The sequence below is a fragment of the Lithobates pipiens genome, unplaced genomic scaffold (assembly GCF_037356315.1).
Source record: "Lithobates pipiens isolate NorthernLeopardFrog02 unplaced genomic scaffold, aLitPip1_a1.2 Scaffold_13, whole genome shotgun sequence".
Lineage (NCBI taxonomy): Eukaryota > Metazoa > Chordata > Amphibia > Anura > Ranidae > Lithobates > Lithobates pipiens.
In genome coordinates this window covers 244,119,512-244,139,267 of record NW_027507718.1, presented here as the reverse complement: position 1 = coordinate 244,139,267, position 19,756 = coordinate 244,119,512, and the positions used below count along the sequence as shown (strand labels likewise).

Below are 19,756 nucleotides of genomic sequence, written 5' to 3'. Positions count from 1 at the left end.
TATTCAAAAGTACTGAACATATTCATACACATTCAATCAAACATACATTATACTTCTGACAAACCACCAAGGGAAAAATTCAGTTCTGCAGACTGTCATTAGCTGAACTACTAAACAAACAAGAGAAATACCGGTAATTGCAATAAACATGAATTTTGCAATACATTTGTTTTCAACGCTAGCAGATAAATGCTGGTAGTTTTCAACATAGAGCTCTTACCCATGGCCCCATTACACTAACCTTCTTGATAGCCATTAGGCTTTATTTACACAGATACAGCGTGAATTAGCTGTTGGTTTATGCAGTTGGAGCTGTCTGGAGCTGCGTGCAGGTAGCCTGTGTTACTGAATAGAGATTAATGAATGATTCCAGCCATTTGTCTACATTTACCTCTGAGGACTAATGCCCTGTACACACGGTCGGACATTCCAACCACAAAATCCGTCGCATTTTTTCGACGGATTTTGTCAGAAACTTGTGTTGCATACACACGGTCGCACAAAGTTGTTGGAAAATCCGATCGTTCTGAACGAGGTGACGTCAAACACATATGTCGGGACTATAAACGGGCCAGTAGCCAATAGCTTTCATCTCTTAGTTTATTCTGAGCATGCGTGGCACTTTGTCTGTCGGAATTTTCTACACACTATCGGAATTTATGCGACTGGATTTTGTTGTCGGAAAGTTTTAGATCCTGCTCTCAAACTTTGTTCGTAGGAAAATCCGACAGAAAAAGTCCAATAGAACCCACACACGATCGGATTTTCCGACACCATAATCCGATCTGACTTTTCCCATCGGAATTTCTGATCGTGTGTACAGGGCATTAGACATATCATTGAGTGCAAGCAGTCAGCAGGTGTGTGTGTGTTGGTGTTATTTTCTTTTGACATATTGGCAGGCGTTACTCTTTGTGATTTCTAGAAGTCATGAATTGAGATAAAATCTTAGGAACAAAGAACACGGAGGAGAGATGGGTTCACTTTAAGAGCGTATTAAATAAGGGCATTAGCCAGTGCATCCCATTGGGTAATACATTTAAAAGCGCAAACAAAAGTCCTGGATGGCTTAACGCCAATGTAAAAATGTAAAAGCAAAAGTGAAGGCCTTAAAAAAATACAAGGTTGAGGGATCATCATCAGCATTCAAACTTTATAAAGAATGCAACAAGAACTGTAAGGGTGCAATAAGGATGGCTAAGATAGAACACCAAAGACACATAGCAGAGGATAGCAAAAAAATAAAAAATCCCAAGAAATTCTTTAAGTATGTAAACAGTAAAAAAGGGAGGGAAGTCATTTTTGGCTCCATAAAGAATGATGAAGGACATCTGGTTACAAAGGATGGGGAGATTCTCCTCAGTCTTTACAAGGGAATCGGGGGGCTTCAGTAATCAAAACTGCAGTGTTTATCATCGGGACACATCACAGGAAGCACTCTAATGGCTAACAGAGGACAGAATTAGAGTTAGACTTGGGATATTAACATTAATAAATCACTGGTACCGAATGGCTTGCATTCGAGGAAATTCAGTCAAGTAATTGTCAGACCATTGTTCCTAATTTTTACTGACTAGAATGGTACCAGCAGATTGGAGAAAAGCCAGTGTAGCATCAATATTTAAAAAGGGCCCAAAATACATCCCTGCGAATTACAGACCAGTTAGCCTAACATCAATAGTATGCAAGCTCTTGAAGGGGATGATAAGGGACTATATACAAGATTTTAGTAATGAAAACGGTATCATTAGTAGTAATCAGCATGGATTCATGAAGAATTGTTCTTGCCAAACCAATCTATTAACCTTCTATGAGGAGGGGGGTTGCCATCTAGATAAAGGAACCCCCGTACACATGGTGTATCTAGATTTTGCAAAAGCATTTGACCATAGGCTGAGTACATGGATTAAAAACTGGCTACAAGGGTGAGTTCAGAGGGTGGTGATAAATGGGGAATGCTCAGAACGATCAGGGGTGGGTTGTGGGGTCCCACAGGGTTCTGTGCTGGGACCAATCCTATTTAATTTGTTCATAAATGACCTGGAGGATGGGCTAAACAGTTAAATCTCTGTATTTGCGGACGATACTAAGCTAAGCAGGGCAATAACTTCTCCGCAGGATGTGGAAACCTTGCAAGAAGATCTGAAAAAATTAATGGGGTGGGCAACTATATGGCAAATGAGGTTTAATGTAGAAAAATGTAAAACAATGCATTTGGGTGGCAAAAATATGAATGCAATCTATACACTAGGGGGAGAACCTCAGGGAGAATTTAGGATGGAAAAAGAGGCCATAGTAGATGACAGGCTCAGCAATGGTATGCAATGCCAAGCTGCTGCTAACAAAGCAAACAGAATGTTGGCATGCATTAAAAAAGGGATTAATTTAAGAGATACAGCGATAATTCTCCCAGTACAAAGAAGGGCAACAAAGCCAATAAAGGGTCTGGAGGACATTAGTGATGAAGAAAGGTTGGAAGCACTGAACTTATTCTCTCTGGAGAAGAGACGCTTGAGAGGGGATATGATTTCCATTTACAAATACCGTACTGGGGACCCCACAATAGGGATAAAACTTTTTTGCGGAAGGGAGCTTAACAAGACATGTGCAGGCTCATTAAAATCAGAAGAAAAGAGGTTTAACCTTAAACTACGTAGAGGGTTCTTTACAGGCCGTGATCTCAGCGGGGAGCATCGATAGTTTAAAAAAAACTATTAGATAAGCACCTGAACGACCACAACATACAGGGATACAGGGATATACAATGTAATACTGACATATAATCGCGCACATAGGTTGGACTTAATGGACTTGTGTTTTTTTTTCAACCTCACCTACTATGAAACTATATGTAACTATGTAACTATGTGGATCTGCATCGCTGGATGATGTAACTGACAGTGGATTTGCATTGTGGGCACACATGCTTGTCATCCCCTTTTCATGACCCCTCCTGACCTGAAGAGCTGGTATGGAATTGGGGGGGGGGGGGACAAGTTTAAAAAAAAAAAAAAATCCATACCCCTTTTTTTACATTAACCTCTCTGCTGGCAATTCCCAGTTGAAAGGTGAATGGGCCAGACGGGGATGAGTACTAGTTGACAGGATGCTGGTAGTCAGTAGTCACCAACTCAATAACTAATAACCAGTAGCCCTGAGTAGGAACTGTACAATTTAGCAGTGGTAGTATTACTGTTGCCAAATACTTCACTTCCCACTTCAAAAGCAGTATTTTTCTGATTGTGTGTATGAGCTTTAAAGCTTCAGTTAAATAACACACAACAAAGCACATTCATTAATTAGAAAGTGTTTTTTAGTGAAATTACTACTTTAGGAAAAAAAAATTGTATGAGTTATTTTAAAGTGTTACTAAACTCACAACAATAATAGCAGTATGTAAAAAAAAATAAAGCATGCTTGTAAAACCTTAAACCTAAGGGGTTAGCCTTCCATATTATGTAAAAAGGCAGTTAGATCCTGGCTTTTCTGATCCTCCCCTTCTTCCACTGTCCCCAATCTATCTGCTGATAGAACGAAGCCTTTGGAGTCACTCTGCCTAGTTTGATGTGTATTGCTAGAGAGTTTTTTTTCTCTTGGGAGAGTGCATGTGATCAGCAATGTAGCCTCATAGGACAGTAAAAGGTTGAAAACCTTGAAAAAGTATTCATACCCCTTGAAATTTTCCCCATTTTGCCATGTTACAATCAAAAAGGTAAATATATCTTATTGGGATTTTATGTGATAGACTAACACAAAGTCATGGGCGTCTGAAGGATAGGGCAAGGGGGGTCAATTGCCCCCCCCTGGAATCGTAGGTGTTAAAGACAGTTGCCCTGTGTTGCAATGGCCGCCGTCACGGCCGCTGTGGACTTTTTTCTGAGTCTGCTGGCTTGGGGCTGCTCTCTTTTCTGACTTATCACAGATACAGACATCCGTCCCTCCCTCCCTCACCCCCGGCCCAATCATCGCATTGGCTCTGCCTCTCGGGCCTCTGCTGGACATCTCGGCTATTCCGTGATTGGCTGCCTACCTGCATATGTACGTCGCTATGCAGATTCAAGCAGCGTGGCGCCAGCTCCTCCCACAGGTGCATGCAATCAGTCAGTGGCCAAGAATACGAAGCCAGTGCCTGGGCCTATCACATCACAGGAGAAAATCCTGAATAACCACAGGTAACAGCAGTGCCAGTTAGGAGGAGAATTTATATATATATTGCTTGGAAAGTTGGACAGCTGGGCTATTGCTGGAAAAGATATTTGTGTGTTATATAATTTTCTTCACTTTATATGGAAGTTACTCAGTCTCAGGCATACCATGCCCATATAAATATAGCCTAGAGAATGTACATCTTTGTATATTGCAATGTATTGCAATACATCTGTTGTGGCCATATTTTGATTTTGATAAAAACAACCTATACTGTATTGCAATATAGAAAGATGTACATTCTCTAGGCTATATTTATATGGGCATGGACTGGTACGCCTGGCCTGAATAACTTCCAATGCAAAGTGAAGCTGAATTATCTCAAGAGATATTTCGCACTGCCATCTGGCCGCGTTATCGTTAAAGCAGCGCTGGTTTTACCATCGTTTTTGCAGAGCTATTCGAGGTTAAATGTGACTGTGTATCGCCGCTGCCGAAGCGCCCCTCCCTGAAAAAGTTCTGCGGACACCCATGCACAAAGTGGCACATAATTGTGAAGTGGAAGGAAAATGATAAATGGTTTTCATTTTAACATTTCTTACAAATAAATATCTGAAAAGTGTGGTGTGCATTTGTATTCAACCCCCCTGAGTCAATACTTTATAGAACCCCCTTTCACTGCAATTACAGCTGCAAGTCTTTTTGGGTATGTCTCTACCAGCTTTGCACATCTAGAGAGTGAAATGTTTACCCATTCTTCTCTACAAAATAGCTCAAGCTCTATCAGATTGGATGGAGAGAGTCTGTGAACTGCGATTGTCAAGCCTTGCCACATATTCTCAATTGGATTTAGGTCTGGACATTGACTGGGCCATTCTAACACATAAATATGCTTTGATCTAAACCATTCGATTGTATCTCTGGCTATATGTTTAGGGTCATTGTCCTGCTGGAACATCTGTGCCAGTCTCAAGTCTTTTGCAGACTCTAATGCCCCATACACACGATTAGAAATTCTGCCAGCAAAAGTCGGATGTGAGCTTTTGGTGAGAAATTCCAACCGTGTGTATGCTCCATCGGACTTTTGCTGGCAGAATTCCAGCCAGCAAAAGATTGGTTCCACTAGATTTTAGTTAGGGGTATTAGAGTAAAGAGGGTTGAATACAAATGCATTTCACACTTTTCAGATTTTTTTTTGTAAAAAATTTTGAAAACCATGTATCATTCCACTTCCACTACACAGCTACTTTGTGTGACCACTTTGTTTTGGTCTATCACATAAAATCTCAATAAAATACATTTACGTTTTTGGTTGTAAAATGACAAAATGTTGAAAATTTCAAGGGGGTTTTTTGGGTTGATACCTGTGCAGTTTTTGGCTGACACAGATTTGTAGTTTTTCTGCAGCCTCTGTTTTTAATAAAAGTTCAAGCTTATTTTTAAAAAAGATCTGAAAACATATTTTTGCTATATATTGTGATATGTAATATTGTGATATATTCATGTAAAGTTTATGAAAGATTTACTTTATTGCCTTCAGGATTTTTACTTTTGCTTATTTTATCTTTTAGGTACATCATGAATGAAAAACTGGATGTAAATGTGTCTATGTGGAATCCGAGGAAAGCCATGAACAGGACACATCCTAACATAGACCCAAACATAACATATGTGGACTTCTACCTACATCGGCCATCAGTAGCTGCAGTTTTCATAATTTCATACCTGTTAATCTTTATCCTGTGTATGCTTGGCAATGGAGTGGTTTGTTTTATTGTTCTCAGCAGCAAACATATGCGAACAGTCACTAATCTTTTTATTTTGAATCTGGCTGTCAGCGATTTACTAGTTGGGATTTTCTGCATGCCCACAACCCTCCTGGATAACATCATTGCAGGTAATGCTCTTACCTATTATTGCATAATAAAAGATAATAATGGCATTTTTATAACTTGAAATCAAAACTGGATGTCTGTACTGCCAAAACCAGGCTATGACAAGTGTGTCCACAGACTGACCTGTCAAGAAATGGCCTTTAAGAAAAGAACAAGTGCACAGATATACAGTATAATGGGGAAATTAGTAAAAAGTGTTTCTAGCTAAATTGTCACCATTGTCCATAGCAACCAAACAGCTTCTATCTTTCATTCTTTCCACACGGTTTTAAAAAATGTAAAATTGAAAGTGGATTCCACTTGAGACAAAGATGAGACAACGTTTTTAATAATTCCCCCTCAGTTTGCTTATATTTGCTTAATACCCTTTACTTACTGTAGTGTTCATTGCATTTAAAAGTGCATTTCAAAATCTGACCCCAAAGCACCTTGTCCCCATGTTGATGGGGACAAGGGTCTCATCCCCACAACCCTTGTCCGGTGGTTGTGGGGGTATGCGGGAGGGGGCCTTATTGGGATCTGGAAGCCCCCTTTAACAAGGGAACCCCCAGATCCCACCTCCCCATGTGAATTGGTAATGAGGTACATTGTACCCCTACCATTTCACAAAAAAAAGTGTCAAAATGGTAAAAAAGACAAGAGACAGATTTGAGCAAGTCCTTTAAAAATGTTCAGCAATGTCCATTCATCTTCTATCATGCCGCCCAATGGACCAAAAAAAAAAAAGCCAGAACCGTTCCGCCTCCATGGGAGGCTTCCGCCGACTGACGCGTCTTCTCTGGGACAGTTGTTATATAGCTGAGGGAGGAGCCACCCGGTAATGTAATTGGGTGACCCCGCCCACCTCTGATGCCATGGGGAAGCTTATATGTCCCCTAGGGCAGGACCCATGTCCCCAAACACTTTTTATGACAATAACTTGCATATAAATCTTTAACATGAGCACTTTTGATTTTTCATGTTAGTTTCCCATAGACTTTAATGGTGTTCCAGCGGCTTTCGAATTTGCCGCAAACATCGCATATTGGGGGTTATTTACGAAAGGCAAATCCACTTTGCACTGCAAGGGCACTTGAAAGTGCACTGAAAGTGCACTTGGAATTGCAGTCACTCTAAATCAAAGGGGTAGGTATGAAATGATTGGAAACTGATGATTTTATCATCCAGTCATGTGCAAGCTAAAATGCTGTTTTTTATTTTCCTTGCATGTCCCCCTCTACAGCGACTGTACTTGCAAGCGCACTTTTAGTGCACTTTCAAGTGCACTTGCAGTGCAAAGTGGATTTTCCTTTAGTAAATAATCCCTATTGATCTCTGTTCGGTGAACAGGCGAACATGGGACTCATCTCTAGTCTCCACTGACCATCAATATAAGTGAGCACTTTCATTTTCATGGTCTGCATTTTTTTGTGGAAATTACTAATATTTGTTTAATTTCAATAATATTAACAAAAAATATTTTCTTATACAGAGCAGCCAAGTGTGCCAAATATGCAAAATATACCCCATTTATTATTCTTTGTATCCTTTTTTTTTTCATTCTTACATCCACAATTTGCTATTCACCCTAATGTCCTGTGAGTGATAGATATACAGTAATAATTTTTAGCAGACCTGAAATCTCAATATTGATATGTTTAAGAAAGGCAAATTCTGATTAAGAAGAAACTTTGAACTGTGATTTGAAAATAAACTTTACTATAAGCTCCACAAAGAACATAATTTAGCAATATACATAGAGTATAGCGTTAAGTCTTTTCAAACTTCTGCATGGCAACTTTTTCACTATGTCAGCTGTAAAATAGCAATCACATGTAGGATGAAAGCTTCATTAACAAAATAAGCCTTCTCCCTGCAGATAAACACCTCTACTTTCTGGCTTTGGTGCAATCAATATGCAAGTGTCATCTATTTAATATTGTATAAGTGTAGCAGCCACAACCGTTGCAGGGTGGCCTTGAATTAATGGGCTTACCAGTTACCTTCTCCTGGCCTACTCCTCCACTTCTAGGGGTTCCCAGGGTTGATACCCAATGACTTGTACACTGACACCGATAAAGTCCTTTCAAAAAGGTTTATTTTGCAGTAGAACTCTCACAAACACTGCCTCTTGGGGAACAGAGGGCACGGGTGAAGAACTCAGGCACCTTGAACTGCGGGTTTAGCAAAGTCTCTATTTCCACCCAGAGAGTAGCCACTCGCAGCTGGGTACTTCAAGGCTGAACAGATCTCTAGCCAGAGATCATGGCAGTCAGCACGTTGACTCAAAAACTTCAAGAACAATCAACCGAGGGTATACAGGAACCTTTTTCCAACTGTACCTGGAACGTTTCCTGCTTCCTTTATGGTACTGGAAAATTGTGAGTTCGTCAATGTCCTTCCCAACTCAGTAACCAGGCACTTCTCAGGATGCCACTTGCTGGCCTTCCTCCGAAGAGTCTTCCCCCGGTCACTTCCATGAGCTGTGGTGTCCCTCCAAGCCGAGAGCACACCCGGACACTTTGAATCCTCCCTCAGTTACAGCGCCTCCGACCAGCAGGCTCCGAGACTCAGGAACAGACGGATCCCTTCCCCAGACCAGGTGGGTCTATCAGGGGCCACTAACAGGAACATGGAACATGTTGTGAGGTGTCGAACACCCCGTGACCAGAACCCCTCATGGGGCTACCCCGGTCCTGGAACCAGACCAGACCACACAGGTCTCACAAACAACTCTGGAACCTCGAACATGTGACCCACACATGTTTAAGTACCTCTGCCCAGACTCCTCAGCGGGCCCTGGCACTCCCGCTGATTGGCTCCGAGAGGGCCAATACTAAAACATCCAACCAGAATTATTTCTGGCCTGTCATGTGCACCTCACCGCTCACATGATCAGAACTTTTAAACATAGCCTGGCCAGACTGGTGTTAGGCCTACCTACAATAATTAACCCTCAGGACCTTTATTGTCCTGAGGCCAAAAACTAAATTTACAATGCGTGTGACATTTGCTCCCAAATGTCATCCCCTACATAAGTATAAACCTGTTTGTTATTTAAAAAAAAAAAAAGCATTTTCAATTACTAAGTTCTCATGTTTTTCTTTAACCATTTCCCGACCAGCGCACGACGATGTACGTCGACAGAATGGCACGGGCAGGCATATTGGCGTACAGGTACGTCCAATATTCAATGCCGCCCTGCCATCGGAAGTGCGCCGCCGGCGGCGTGCTCCCGCGCTGGTCGGGACCCCCGTGAGTCCGGCCGCGGGACCCGCGAACTCGATCGCCGCGAGCATCCCCACGATCGTCTCACGGAGCGGCCGAATGGAGGAAATGCCGTGTAAACAGCATTTTTCCATTCTGCCTAGCAACTAGTGACGCTGATCTCTGCTCCATGTGATTGGAGCAGAGATCAGTGTTCACTAAATGAAAGCCCAACCCCCCCACAGTTAGTAACACACCCCTAGAAACACTTAACCCCTACACTGCCACTCACTGGTTAACCCCTTCACTGCCAGTGTCATTTACACAGGAATCACTGCATTTATATAGCAGTGATTACTGTATAAATGACAATGGTCCCAAAAATGTGTCAAAAATGTCCGATGGGTCCCCCACAATGTCGCAGTCACAATAAAAATCGCTGATCACCGCCATTACTAGTAAAAAAATAAATAATAAAAAATTATTAATAAAAATGCTATAAAACTATCCCTATTTTGTAAACGCTATAACTTTTGCGCAAACCAATCAATAATCGCTTTTTGCGATTTTTTTTTACCAAAAATATGTAGAAGAATACGTATCGGCCTAAACTGAGGGAAAAAAATGTTTTTTTTTATATATTTTTGGGGGATATTTATTATAACAAAAAGTAAAAAAGAATGCGTTTTTTTCAAAATTGTCGCTCTATTTTTGTTTATAGCGCAAAAAATAAAAACCGCAGGGGTGATCAAATACCACCAAAAGAAAGCTGTATTTATGGGAAAAAAAGGACGTCAATTTTGTTTGGGAGCCATGTCGCACGACCGCGCAATTGTCAGTTAAAGCGACGCAGTGCCGAATCGCAAAAAGTGGTCTGGTCTTTGACCAGCAAAATGGTCCGGTCTGCAAGTGGTTAATATATGTCAAAGTGTTTGGTTATGGTAGGTCCTCACTTTCCATTGATGCCATCATTTGGGATCTGACTTTCACACAGAGCATATTTGCAAATGTATGCAACTGAGACCCCTGTTTTTATTAAAATGTTAACAAACACTTTAAATACCGTATATACTCGAGTATAGGCCGACCCGAATATAAGCCGAGGCCCCCAATTTACCCCCAAAAAAACTGGCAAACTTATTGACTCGTGTATAAGCCGAGGGTGAGACATGCCTGTCCATCCCTGTGTGTGTGTCCGTCCCTGTGTGTCCGTCCATCCCTGTGTGTGTGTGTGTCCATCCATCCATCCATCCCTGTGTGTGTGTGTGTCCATCCATCCATCCATCCCTGTGTGTGTGTGTCTCCATCCATCCATCCCTGTGTGTGTGTGTCTCCATCCATCCATCCATCCCTGTGTGTGTGTGTCTCCATCCATCCATCCATCCCTGTGTGTGTGTGTCCATGTGTGTGTGTCCGTGTGTGTGTGTGTGTGTGTGTGTGTGTGTGTGTGTCCAGCCTACCTGTGTCCCGAGCCTCCGTCCCGTGCCTTGCCTCCTTGCCTCCGTCCCGTGCCGTGCCTTGCCTCCTTGCCTCCGTCCCGTGCCGTGCCTTGCCTCCTTGCCTCCGTCCCGTGTCGTGTCGTGCCTTGCCTCCGTCCCGTCCCGTGCCGTGCCTTGCCTTGCCTCCGTCCCGTGCCTTGCCAGGATCGCCTCGGCGGCCATTCTAAAATTCAAAAGCCCCGCCTCCGCCTCCGCCTGTGATAGGCGGAACACTGAATTTCCCAGCAGCCTGTGTTCCGCCTATCACCGATATCGTCTCATCCTCGTACTACGGACGAGGATGAGACGATGTCCGTGATAGGCGGAACACAGGCTGCTGGGAAATTCAGTGTTCCGCCTATCACAGGCGGAGGCGGAGAAGGAGGCGCGGCTTTCAAATTGTAGTATGTCCGCCGTCTGTCTGCTCGATACGCTGATCGAGCAGTCAGACGGCGATGACTCGAGTATAAGCCGAGGGGGGCACTTTCAGCCTCAAAAAAGAGGCTGAAAATCTCGGCTTATACTCGAGTATATACGGTATGTATCTCTGGCTAGCAGACTAAATGCTAGGATTTTCTTCTACTTTTTTACTTGTGATTTGCTTTTTGTATGTGCACTTTCCTTTTTATTATGATTTGATCTTTCAAGTAACCCACCTTGCAAGTTCAAGGCAAAGTAATGGGATTTTGTACTCATGTCTCCAGAATACCCCCGCCCTTTCCTGTGTATTATTACATGTTTTGTGATTGGTAATTGACACCATATTTGTGCAGTTTTGTATTTATTTTTCCTGCGTGTATAAAACTGAAGTTTAGATAAAAAAAAAAAAATCTTGACAAGTTTTAGTCACATCACTTACCTCTAAGGCCGCGTACACACGAGCGGACTGTATGGCCTACTTAGTCCGTCATACAATCTGACGGACAGTCCGTCATACTTTCGAATGAACGGACTTGACCACACACGGATGCACAAACAGTCCGTCGAAAGCTTGCGCGATGACGTGTACAGCACGTACGACGGGACTAGAAATAGGAAGTCCAATACACAGCAATGCAACCTTCCGCCGTGTAAATCCTTTCTGAGCATGCGCCATTCTTAGTCCATTGAACTAGCCTACTGACGAGCGGATTGTCCGCTGAAACCAAAGTATGACAGACAGAATTTCGAAAAATCCGAAATACTTAGTACGCCAGACTGCACGCTGAAAAAGTCCGCTGAAGCCCACACACGAGCGGACTGTCCGCTGAAATGTGTTTCGACGGACTAAGTAGGCCATACAGTCCGCCCGTGTGTATGCGGCCTAAGGCTGCATTCACACCTATGCAGTTTTAGTGCTTTTTGAATTTTGCAGATTTGCACTGCAGTCCATTTAACATTTTTCCCTATGGAACACGCTCTGTAGTGCAAATCTGCAAAACGCAAAAAGCACAAAAAATGCATAGGTGTGAATCCAGCCAAATAAAGTATATTCCACATTGTGCAGGCAGCTTGGTCCTTAAGAAATCGTCACTGCAGGACTAAGTGCCTGTTCACACTACAGCAACTTGGGGTCAGACCTCAAGTTGCCCCAAGTTGCTGGACATAAGAAATGCCATAGAAGTTAATGAGAGCCGTCTTAATGCACACTACTGAAGTTGCTCCAACTTCAGAAAAGGTTCCTGTACTACTTCAAGGCAACTTCTAGGCAACTTGTACCCATAGATTTCAATGGAAGTTGCCTCCAAGTTGGATCTCCATCTATATTGAAGCGACTTTACTGGAAAAAGAAAATAATTTACACAGGTACTTCCCACGTTTGCCCAGGCAACCCCCTCCCTCCCACAGAGCTTATTATTCTGTGATTGGCCACAGCCAAAGTCACCTGTCCTGGAGGCAACTTCAAGTTGCATTGTAAGTTGCGCAAAGTCGCACTGAGGTCGCCTCCAAATCACCTTGCAAAGTCACGCTGTAAGTCGGGTTGCCCCGGTCTGAACCGAGCCTAACTCAATCTCTTCCTGTCTCTGAATTTCTGAGCTGCAATGTTAACAACATCGGGCAGAACAGCAGTACAGATGGTCAGATGAGGACACTCCCCCTCCTTCCTCCTCCATTGAGAAATGTTCTTTCATTGATTACGTAGCCTGTAATATGATAAAGTGGTTGTAAACCCTTTACAACAACTTTATGCTACAGGTAAGCCTATAATAAGGCTTACCTGTAGCTGTCCAGGATATCTCCTAAACCTGCACGGTTTAGGAAATATCCCCTGTCCCCTGCACGTGCCGATGACATTGGTACATGCGCACAGGAGTAAATTGAAGCAACGGCACGTATGTGCCGTTGCTTCAGTCTGTGTGCCTTTACCGGTGGCCCCCGCACGCATGCTTGGGAGCGACGACATTGAGGCTCTGGCCAATCACAGCGCCCCCTTATGACGTCAGGTCGACGGTTCATTTTTAGGATTTCTGAAGACAGAGGTAGCAGAGGAACTGGCTCGGTTAACCACTTGCCGACCAATGTTGGCATATATACGTCGGTAGAATGGCAAAGTAACGTACCCGTACGTTCCTTTGAAATTCCCACCCTTTCTGCCTAATGACAGGACACTGATCGTCTGCTCCCTGTCTTCAGGAGCAGTGATCAGTGTCACACACAGCCCATCCCCCAGACAGTTAGAAACACTCCCCTAGGACACACTTAGCCCCACCCCGTCCCCTAGTGGTTAATCCCTTCACTGAGAGTGACATTTTTACAGTAATTAATTAATTATAGCATTGGTCCCAAAAATGTGTCAAAATTGTCCGATGTGTCCACCATAATGTTGCAGTCATGACAAAAATCGCTGATCGCCGCCATTACTAGTAAAAAAATTATTAATAAAAATGCCATAAAACTATCCCCTATTTTGTAGACGCTATAACTTTTGCGCAAACCAATCAATAAACGCTTATTGTGATTTTTTTTGATTTTTTTAACCAAAAATATATAGAAGAATACATATCAGCCTAAACTGAGGAAAAAAAGTTTTTTTTATATGTTTTTGGGGGATATTGGGGAATTGTCTCTTTTTTTGTTTATAGCTCAAAAAATAAAAACTGGAGGGGTGATCAAATACCACCAAAAGAAAGCTCTATTTGTGGGGAAAAAAGGACATCAATTTTGTTTGGGAGACACGTTGCACGACCGTGCAGTTGTCAGTTAAAGCGACCCAGTGCCGAATCGCAAAAAGTGCTCTGGTCAGAAAGAGGGTAAATCCTTCTGGGGCTGAAGTGGTTAATGCTTAATAAAGCGATGGCTCCCACTTCCAGGGAAAAGATTGCCACAATCTGTGCGGCGAACTTCGCAATGTCCGACCCACCCCCCCCCCCCCCCGCTGCCTTCTTGGAGACACACAGGTCCCAGAAGACAGCAGGGACCATTCAGAAAGGTCAGCGCGACTTGCGCATGCGCAATAGGAAACAGGCTGTGAAGCTGCAAGGTTTCACTTCCTGTTACCCTTAGTAGGGATGCCAATGCCTGCACTTGGAGCCGAGGGATGGGTCGACTTTGGGTGCCGACATTGCGGGTTCTCTGAACAGGTAAGTGTCCTTATATTAAAAGTCAGAAGCTACTTTTCATTTTTGTTTTTTTCCCCAGGTGGAACTCCGCTTTAATGACAGTTTTGAGATAATTTGGGTTGGATATCTAAACAATCAACAAAACAAATAAAGCTTGATTTCAAGTATTTAATTACAGTTTAGCAGAAGAGACAGATCATTTTCCTGATTTTGAACTAGGCTGATTCCTAATTTTAACGCTACAAAAAAAAAAAAAAAAAGCGAGTTATGGGTTTAATGATCAATGAAGCAACCGCATTCAATGTTTTCCTTTTTCTTATTTTTAGAAAACAATTCCAGCCTTCTTTATACCTGACATTGAACGTGGTTTGAAAATACTAGAGTCTTCCTGAAGGGCGTTTGTCATTTATGACTCACTTTTTACTTCTGGTTCTCGCTCTGGCATAAAGACATTAGCTAGTCATCATGTTTATTAGCCGTCAATTTTTATTTACTTCTGCTTTGCTGGAAGCATACAAACCTATTTACCCACTGCAAATTTTGTTCTTAAAGTGTATGTGAATCCTAAAATTATTTTTGTAAATGTTGATGCCATTTCTAAAAGAAATCAGAGTCTATGGGTATTGAAACACGATTGCAGATTTGTAATAATACCTGTTGATCCTGACAGCTTTGTAGAACCTTTCGGATTTCCTTTATTATGGTGATTTTGTTAACTCTTCAGTTCCCATGGTCACATTACAGTTTATATACATTCCAGTGCAAACTACAGGAAGTCGTTGTCAGCCAATCGGTTAACTCCCCCTGCAGGGATTGATTGACATTGGCTCATTTGGTAGACAAGGCTTGGACTCCTTTTGCAGCACCACCGCTGGCTTCTCTCCTCTTGCAGCCGTGTAACCACTACCAAATAAAAGGTTATATGCATTTCTTTACCGTACCACATAGAAAATATTTATCACGTTTATTTATCACATTTCTTTGTTATTTATTGTTGTGAACCACATACAGTATAGTTAGGCTCACACCTGGGTATAGGACCTGGTTCACACTAATGTGATTTCAAATGTGACTTGTGAAACCTAGGTTTGAGAGTAACTTGGTTAAGAGCGTTTTGCAATACAGGCAGCATTTTTAAATACATTTTGACTTGATTAACCAGCGATGTCTTGATATACAAGTCGTGTCATGTCAAAACTGAGTATACAAGAGAAGAGAGGGGCCTCTAAGTGTAGCATTATGGTTACATGTAATAAAGATACATTTAGCAATTTGCGTAGTTGATGGTTAAAATTGGCACATTTAAGTATGCAGGCATCCGGGGTAAAGCATAGACCATCCTTCCGCACTGCCACTGATGTCATCCCTTCCATGTTGCACTCCATAAGCGGTTAAAGCCTTGCTTTCAGATCGCTCTACTGCAGGATAGTCTTCCAGGTCATGATGGCAGACTGACAGTGATGAGAACTGGCGGTGCGGAGGACAGTCTACGTGGACCACTTTACCATGGATGCCTGCATACTTATATGTGCATCTATTAACCATCAACCATGTGAGTTGCTAAATGTTGTACCTTCATTAAATGTAACCATATTGCTACACTTAGAGGCACCTCTCTTCTCATATATACTTTGTAGTTCCTGCTGGATTTTGCTTCTAATCTCCTTATGGAGGCTTCCATTTGTGGATGGACATTTTATGGTTACACAACCTATCACATTGATATAATATTTTTATATGGATTATAAACTGAAGGATTTATGAATAAATGGTTGTGGAATGAATCATCTGAGTTTTCATTATTTCTTATGGGGAAATTTGATATACAAGTGCTTTGGATTACAAGCATGTTTCTGGAACAAATTATGCTTGCAAGCCAAGGTTTTACTGTATCTCATAATAGTGAGTACACCACTCACATTTTTGTAAAAAAAATATTATATCTTTTCATGTGTCAACACTGAAGAAATTACACTTTGCTACAATGTAAAGTGGTGAATATACAGCTTGTATAACAGTGTAAATGTGCTGTCCTCTCAAAATAACTCAACACAGCCATTAAAGAGGAGTGCCACCTGCAAAAAAAATATTAAAATTCCGCAGCTACAAATACTGCAGCTGCTGACTATTAATAAATTGACACTTACCTGTTTCAGGGTCCAGCGATGTCGGCAGCAGATGATGAGTCGGCTGCCCCTGCCGCCATCCTCTGTCAGTGAATCGGGAAGTCAAGCGTTGCGGCTTCACTGCCCGGTTCCCTACTGTGCATGCACGAGTTACGCAACACAATGAGACTGGTCCCCTCTGTGTCCTGGGAACTGTGTGTTTTCCAGAACACAACGGGGGAGGCGGGGCATCTGCAGCTAGCTGCGGCTAGCTATTCCCGGAAGTGAGTGGAGATACCGGGATTATACAGGTATCTGCACCCCCCTCCCCCCTGAAAGGTGCCAATTGTGGCATCAGAGGGGGAGGGTTCAGATGAGCGGAACTTCCACTTGAGAGTGGAGGTCCGCTTTAATGTCTAAACCTCTGGCAACAAACGTGAGTACACCCCTAAGTCAAATTGTCCAGATTGGGCCCAATTAGCCATTTTTCCTCCCAGGTGTCATGTGACTCATTAGTGTTAGAAGGTCTCAGGTGTGAATTGGGAGCAGGTTTGTTAAATTTGGTGTTATCACTCTCACTCTCTCATACTGGTCACTGGAAGTTCAACATGGCACCTCAAGGCAAAAAACTCTCTGAGGATCTAAACAAAAAAAATTCATTGTTGCTCTACATAAAGATGGCCTAGGCTATAAGAAGATTGCAAGACCCTGAAACTGAGCTGCAGCACAGTGGCTAAGACCATACAGCGGTTTAATAGGACAGGTTCCACTCAGAACAGACCTCACCATGGTCAAGAAGTTGAGTGGATGTGCTCAGCGTCATATCCAGAGGTTGTCTTTGAGAAATAGACATATGAGTGCTGCCAGCATTGCTGCAGCAGTTGAAGGGGTGGGGGGGTCAGCCTGTCAGTCCTCAGACCATACGCCACACACTGCATCAAATTGGTCTGCATGGCTGTAATCCCAGAAAGAAGCCTCTTCTAAAGATGATGCACAAGAAAGCCCGCAAACAGTTTGTTGAAGACAAGCAGAATAAGGGCATGGATTGCTGGATCCATGTCGTGTGGTCTGATGATACCAAAATAAACATATTTAGTTTAGATGGGGTCAAGCGTGTGTGGGGGCAACCAGGTGAGGAGTACAAAGACAAGTGTGTCTTGCCTACAGTCAAGCATGGTGGTGGGAGTGTCATGGTCTGGGGCTGCATGAGTGCTGCCTGCACCGGGGAGCTACAGTTCATTGAGATTGAGGGAACCATGAATCTCAACATGATGGCCACACAAAATATTGACACTTTGGGCCCAATTTGGACATTTTCACTTAGGGGTGTACTCACTTTTATTGCCAGTGGTTTAGACATTAATGGCCGGGTGTTGAGTTATTTTGAGAGGACAGCAAATTTACACTGTTCTACAAGCTGTACGCTCATTACTTTACATTGTAGCAAAGTGTAATTTCTTCAGTGTTGTCACATGAAAAGATATAGTAAATTATTTACAAAAATGTGAGGGGTGTACTCACTTTTGTTAGATACTGTATATATTGTATATATTATCACATGCCTGATGAAGGGGTCCTGTGTGGCTCCAAAACATTGCACTATACTATTTTGTGATGTGATCATTCTTTGAATAAATTTGTTTGGACGAATTTGATGATCTTTGGTGTGCTGGCGAATATCTATATATTACATTGTAAGTAGGTAAATATCCGCGCTCAGTTAAACTTAAACAACTAACAGAAGCTGAACACCAAAACCCAGATACTGGACACAGAAATGCAATGAAAAAAAATAAAGTGCAGCGTTTGTTCAATAAATAATGATTAAATAATCACACAAGTGAAACGTGCAAAAAATGGTGACAATCGAAAACCAAAATAAATTGCCGTTCAAACAAAATCAATGTTAACATGTAAATGTGCTATAAAAAATTAATAAAAATTAATTCATATCTGAGTCCATAAATCATAAATAAATGTCCATAGAAATATCAAAAAAATCCAACAGATAGTGTGACTTGATTGAATAAAAATATTATACTTGACCACGTGGGACCCGTCACCTTTAATAACCACTAATAAGATGGGGGCTTACCAGATCACCAGCGACCTCCTGTTTAAGGGAGGTCAGTCAGCGCGTATAATGTCACAAATCCTGGCTCCAGACGACCAGATGTGAAAAAAGATGTCTCCTATCTGCAGATTCCGCAGCTCAGGTGATCAGTCACCGCAAATTTCCCAAATATTTGCCAGCGCGAAGGCCCGATTGTTCAGTACACAGGCAGATTGCTGTTCTGTCAGTAGGGAAGGCGTTGATTCTGGAACATGGATCAATGCCTTCCCAAGTAAAAACACTTCCCTTGCGGTGAGAAAGCACAGACTAGGCACACAGTTAACCCTTTGATCGCCCCTGTTGTTAACCCCTTTACAGCCAGTGTCATTAGTATAATGACTACATATTTTTAGCACTGATTGATGTCACTGGACCTCAAAAAGTGTCAAAAGTGTCAGTTAGTGTCCAATTTGTCCACCGCAACATCACAGTCCTGCTGTAAGTTGCTGATCGACGCCATTACAAGTAAAAAACTCAAATAAAATGTAAAAAATACATAGTCTTTAGATGCTATAACTTTTGCACAAACCAATCAATATACCCTTATTGGGATTTAGTTTGCCAAAAATATGTAGCAGAATACATATCAAACTAAATTGATGAAGAAACGTGATTTTTTTCTATTTTTTTATTGGATGTGTTTTATACCAGAAAGTAAAAAATATTGTTTTGTTTCTTTTCCAAAATTCTCTTTTTTTGTTTATATATATTATATTTATAAATGGCCTGTTCATGAAGGGGGTAAATCTTCTAGAGGTCAAGTGGTTAAATGTATTTTTAAAGTAAAGACCACAATCTGATATTGGCCTCTAAAGCCTAGTACACACCCTCTAGGTTGAACAGAAAAAAAAACTGACAGTTCAGATCGGAGCCGCTGTACTAACAGCCTGATGTTAGTACAGGGATCTCCCCTGCTGTGATATTGTGTTTTGACAGGGGCACAGCCACCCCATCCTGAACACTCTGGTCGGGAGCTGGTCAGAAGACCATTTTCAGTCATGAGCCTTCACGCAGGCTGAATGTCAGCTGGTTTCTATTGAACCAGCCGATGCAGGCCAAGATTTGGCCTGGTTGTACTAGGTGTTATGCCACATTCATATAACAGTTTAGCCGCAGATACTTTGGGTCTAAGTGGCTAATTGCTGCTTGTGGACACAGAAAAACTCTGTGCTTATGGCCACATACAAAGTGGCTGATTAACCATGGTTGGTTTGTGTATGGCCAAACAAAAATACTGACCCTGAAAAGCGCTGGCTGTGTCCACGGTCATTTAGAGGCTCTAGTTGCATGTAAC

The 19,756-nt window shown here is 42.2% G+C and overlaps 1 protein-coding gene across 1 annotated transcript in view; it reads left to right on the top strand.

Annotated features, from left to right (window-relative positions):
• NPFFR2 (neuropeptide FF receptor 2) overlaps positions 1 to 19,756 on the top strand; it is a 271,709-nt gene that overhangs the window by 220,743 nt on the left and 31,210 nt on the right. The window contains exon 2 of the mRNA XM_077476443.1: positions 5,718 to 6,043. Coding sequence (XP_077332569.1) covers positions 5,725 to 6,043 — 319 coding nt within the window. The 5' untranslated portion in view covers positions 5,718 to 5,724. The remainder of the gene's footprint in view (positions 1 to 5,717; positions 6,044 to 19,756) is intronic.